The 4739-nt window shown below is 33.8% G+C and overlaps 1 protein-coding gene across 1 annotated transcript; it reads left to right on the top strand.

Annotated features, from left to right (window-relative positions):
* Window positions 1-343: 343 nt before the first annotated feature.
* LOC132171871 (ankyrin repeat-containing protein ITN1-like) lies at window positions 344-3715 on the top strand. The gene is made up of 5 exons (XM_059583282.1): window positions 344-430; window positions 663-1145; window positions 1257-1406; window positions 2226-2656; window positions 2749-3715. The coding sequence occupies exons 1-5, from the start codon at window positions 352-354 to the stop codon at window positions 3361-3363; spliced, it is 1758 nt and encodes a 585-aa protein (XP_059439265.1). The 5' UTR covers window positions 344-351; the 3' UTR covers window positions 3364-3715.
* The last annotated feature ends 1024 nt before the right edge of the window (window positions 3716-4739 follow it).

Genomic DNA, 4739 nt, shown 5'->3' with positions numbered 1-4739 from the left:
TAGTTTGGAATTTCTGTAAAATTGATAAAAATATACTGCTTTGCAAATCTGCTAGAAGAAAAGTTCATTAAAAACCAAGCTTAATTAGTGGAGTGTGATTTTCCTGCAAATATCTCAATCAATAAAACATATATGAAGATGTTCATGTGTCAATTTTCGCTATAAATTTACATGTTTTTGTTGTTGAAAGTATCTCTCTGATTTAATTAATCAATACCCAATTATAACCCATTTGCTTTATGATCTACTCACCTAATTAGGAATTCTATACATATTCATATTATCAGATTGATTATGTATTAATTAATTTATTTTCTTTCTCATTTTATTTCCGAAGAAACAAGAAAAAAAATGGAAGAAGGTACTTTCAACAAGCCTCTAGAAGAACTGGAGCAGATAGTGTCAGAGGAGCCAAGCAGTAGTAATAGGAGTAAGTGCTCCATCTCTCTTTCTCTCTCGTCATATGCACTCACATAGACATGATTTAATATCATATTAATGAAACAAAACAACAATTTCAAACACATAAGGTCATGAGATAAATTAGTTCTTCCAACATCTTAGCATGCATCCAAGTGGAAGAACTAATTATAATTCATACGTTTGGTTTGGTTTGGTCTTTTTTTCTTTTCTTTTTTTTCAACAAAAAACAAAAATTCCAGGGGAAAGAACGTTAGAGGAATACCGTACCTTGGGTGGTCCCCTCCTTCACGCCGCAGTAAAAGGTGATTGGCCGGCTGCTAAGGCTTTTCTTGAGAAATACCCAGACTGTGCTCGAGCTCCCATAACGAAACAGCAAGGGACAGCACTCAACAATGCGGTGGTTGCACAACGCACAAGTTTTACGAAAGAATTGTTGAAATGGATGACTCGAAAGGACATGGAAATAAGAAACATCAAAGGAGCTACGGCGCTTCACTATGCTGCTCAATCAGGAATTGTCGAAATTGCTGAGCAGCTGGTGAAAATCAACAATAAACCCTTATTGATCCATGATTATGAGCAAAACATACCACTCCACATTGCAGCTTGTCAAGGAAATACAAATATGGTCTCGTATTTATTCTCTGTGACTCCTTTTGAACATTTGACTTCTAATGATCGCATTCGGCTCCTTCTTGATACTATTTACAATGATATGTATGGTAAGCCCCCCTACATCTCATGACTATGACTTTTGTTTAATGTTATAATTAAGCATTTCCTAGCCAACCCTTTTGACAATGATCAAATCAATGTGCCATTTTGATGGACAGATATAGCGTTGAAGATTCTAGCAATGGATCCAGAAATATCAACTATAGACAATGCATGTGGGTGGAAAGCTTTGGAAATGTTGGCTAGGAAACCTTTTGCAATTTGCAGAGAAAGTCAACTATCATTCTGGAAAAGTCGCTTAAATTCCTGTTTGTTTGCCTCCAACTCAAATTTCTTTCATTGCAGAGATATATTCGACATTTCCTAAGTAGTTCTTTTATTACATTATTCACACCTTGATGACAATTTTACAAAAATGCTCTTATTTGATTTTATAAAATCTTTAACAAATAAGTGTGCTTTTGACTTGTCAACTCTTTTACCTTAGTTATGTTTTGTCAAACTTTAGTTAAGTGGTAGGTGAAAGTGTGTGATTCTTGTGTATCAACGTATGGTTCTAGAATCTTGTCTTGTAAAAGTTTGTCTTTGTTTTTGTATGTAAGTTTCTGGAAATCAGAAAGGTAAAAAAGAAGAAAAAACTGGATGCAGTAGAAGGAAGAGCCATGAGCTCATTTCAGAAAAAAAAAAAAAAAAAAAAAAAAAACCTCTTTCTCTCCCCTGTTTTTTTATTCCCCTGTTTTTCCCCTGCTTTGTGCACGTTTTCTGTAGAATTTCTGCAGCAGTCCTCCTTCCTTATTTCTTTGTGTTTGCTTTGTTTAATTTGCTGCCCTTGAAGTGTGCCTTGCTGGAAAATCCATCCAACACTACTTCTAAACTATCCAAAGTTCTATGAGAAAAGTTATTTTCTAATTGAAATATCTCAATCTATTGTAAGGGTTTCTTTTATACACACACAAGAACATAAAAGCAGTGTTTTAATGCTTTAGACGTCTCTTTGCATTTTTATTTTATAAAACTTACAATATCATTTCTTATTATGGATATTGGTAAAATAATTATATCGATTTAATATTTCCTTATTATCAAACCATCTCTGATTTCTCAATAGATTCTTTTCTAAACGACAGGGTTCAAAGGGATCTCTAACAAAGGTTTGATGAAGACATTAGCCCATCAATTAGTAGAGCGCCTTTGGTTAATGGTTGGAGTTCCTGACAACCAGTTCTCACCAAACATGGTCATGGATTTAATTTTAGAAGCTACAAAAGTTGGAAATGTTGAATATCTAATTATACTTATACGCTCTTATCCTGACCTAATATGGCAGGTAAACGAAAATAACATGAGTTTATTTCACATTGCTATTTTATATAGGCAAGAGAGTGTGTTCAATCTAATATATGAGCTAGGTAGTAACAAGAATTACCTTGCATCATGTAAAACTTTCGAAAGAAATGAGAACATGCTACATTTAGCTGGACAATTGGCTCCTTTAGATCGACTAAATATTGTATCAGGAGCAGCTCTTCAAATGCAACGAGAGTTGTTATGGTTTAAGGTGAGTGATAACGTTATTTAATATTTTTTTTTCTAGTTGTGTATATAATGGTTCAATAATTTTGTGTCAATTTATACTTGTTCTAACTGTAGGAGATAGAAAAGATCGTGCCACTGTCATATGTGAACATGAAGAATTTTGCGGGTGAAACACCTAGGGAGATATTTATAAAGAGACATACAGGTTTGCAGAAAGATGGTGAAAAGTGGATGAAGGACACATCAAACTATTGCATGCTCGTAGCGACATTGATTGCTACTGTGATTTTTGCTGCAGCTTTTACTGTACCAGGTGGCAACAATCAAGAAACAGGCACTCCTATTTTATTGAGAAGTAATTGGCTTACAATATTCTTCATATCAGATGCAATAGCACTGTGTTCCTCTTCGACTTCAATAGTAATTTTTTTGTCAATTCTCACGTCACGTTACACAGAAGAGGATTTCTTCAAATCATTACCCTCAAAGTTGGTGTTTGGACTTGCCACACTCTTCATCTCCATGGCGGGCATGATGGTAGCCTTCAGTGCAACTTGTTTTTTGGTGTATAGCAAAGCAAGGGCATGGGTTCCAGTTGTTGTAATCACTTCGGTTACTATCCCACTTACTTCTTTTGTTGTGCTACATCATACACTTTGGGTCGATACATTCCTCTCAACATACAAGTCTAGATTTCTTTTTCGGCCAAATAAACGTAAACTTTTCTAGCAGAAGATGTTGTTTGGGGAATTAATGAGCATAAAATATGAAATACAAGTCAATCGAAAGGATGGAAAATTGTCGAAGGTTCATGGGATGTTGAACAAGGAAGGCCAAGGAAAGAATTGAGCAAACGAAGACTTAATTTGGATTTGATGGTTCGTCTTTAACTATTTCCATCAAGACTTACGATCCTGTGGTTTATACATTTTCGCTTTGTCTTTTTCTTGATTGTGAATCCACAATTGCTTTGATTGTAGTCAAACTGCCATTTAGTAATTTGACTACTAAATCCACAATTGTAGTCAAATTGTAAGACTTCGATTTAGCAGCTGATTCACTCGTATAGTCGTGCCCATTCTTCCGGACTCTCTTATTAGTTTTTTTTGGCGTTTGTAGTTTTTCCCATTTCTCACAAGGTTTTATAATATCATTATTTTTAAAATTTTCTACACAAAACAGTAAAAAAAAAAAAAAAGAAAAAAAAAGAAAAAAAAAAGAAAAGGCATTGACATTTTGACGCTTGCAATATAATAGTTAATTAATAAATTTTCAAATTAAGAACCCACTATCAAATGCTAATTGTGAACAAATTGTTAAGGAAGTTGATATAGTCCATATAGAACCATATGCAGTTGGCAAATCTATTGGCATAAATTTAGTTACTCATGATCCTGAAATAACACTCAAAGCAACAAGTGGAGATTGTGCAATATTCAGTCCAACAACATATATATATGGCGCTCCAGCAGTAGAGTAGGAAAGATGTGCAGACGACGGTTGTGCCAAAAAGGCAAATATTGAAGGAGATCCTCACTCAATGCAATTCCCTTAAGAAGTCAGTATACTTGTTCAATACTCAAGTAATTGACAATCTCATATTTTATGGGATTGTCTAGTTGTCCATACCTTGTCAAACACTTTGCACTTGCCGGCTCAATGTTTTCTAGAGCCTTAGGCGAAATTTTTAAATGGGGCCTTATTTTTTTTTAATATTTAAATATTATTTAAATAATATTTATTTTAATATTATTATTATATTTAGAGTTCTCATTTTTATTAATCCATACAAAACATAAACATAAACACAACAATAAAAAAATCAATTTTTTTTTTTTGGAATCAATCGAAGAACCACACCAAATCTCTGCTAAGCACATATTCCAAAACTGAAGCACACAAAAGCAAACTAACCAAAAAAAGAAAACCCACCAAAAATATTATCAAGAACCCATGCAAAATTATCAAAAAAAAAAAAAAAAAGAAGAAAAATCCATACCGTGGCCACTTGATTCTTTGATACACCTCTGTTTCAAACAAAACCCACCAAAAAAATTTGTGTATCCCCATAACAACCGAGAAGAGGCTGGCATTTCCAAATTTGC

Source organism: Corylus avellana, chromosome ca2 (genome assembly GCF_901000735.1).
Source record: "Corylus avellana chromosome ca2, CavTom2PMs-1.0".
In the NCBI taxonomy this organism is placed as follows: Eukaryota; Viridiplantae; Streptophyta; class Magnoliopsida; order Fagales; family Betulaceae; genus Corylus; species Corylus avellana.
The sequence above is the reverse complement of the archived record's forward strand: the minus strand, read 5'-3'. Positions and strand labels throughout refer to the sequence as shown.

Coding starts and splice junctions, on each gene's coding strand:
- LOC132171871 (XM_059583282.1), top strand. CDS start 352: ATGGAAGAAGGTACTTTCAACAAGCCTCTAGAAGAACTGGAGCAGATA. Junction 431..662: donor GCCAAGCAGTAGTAATAGGA/GTAAGTGCTCCA, acceptor CAAAAATTCCAG/GGGAAAGAACGTTAGAGGAA. Junction 1,146..1,256: donor TATTTACAATGATATGTATG/GTAAGCCCCCCT, acceptor TTTGATGGACAG/ATATAGCGTTGAAGATTCTA.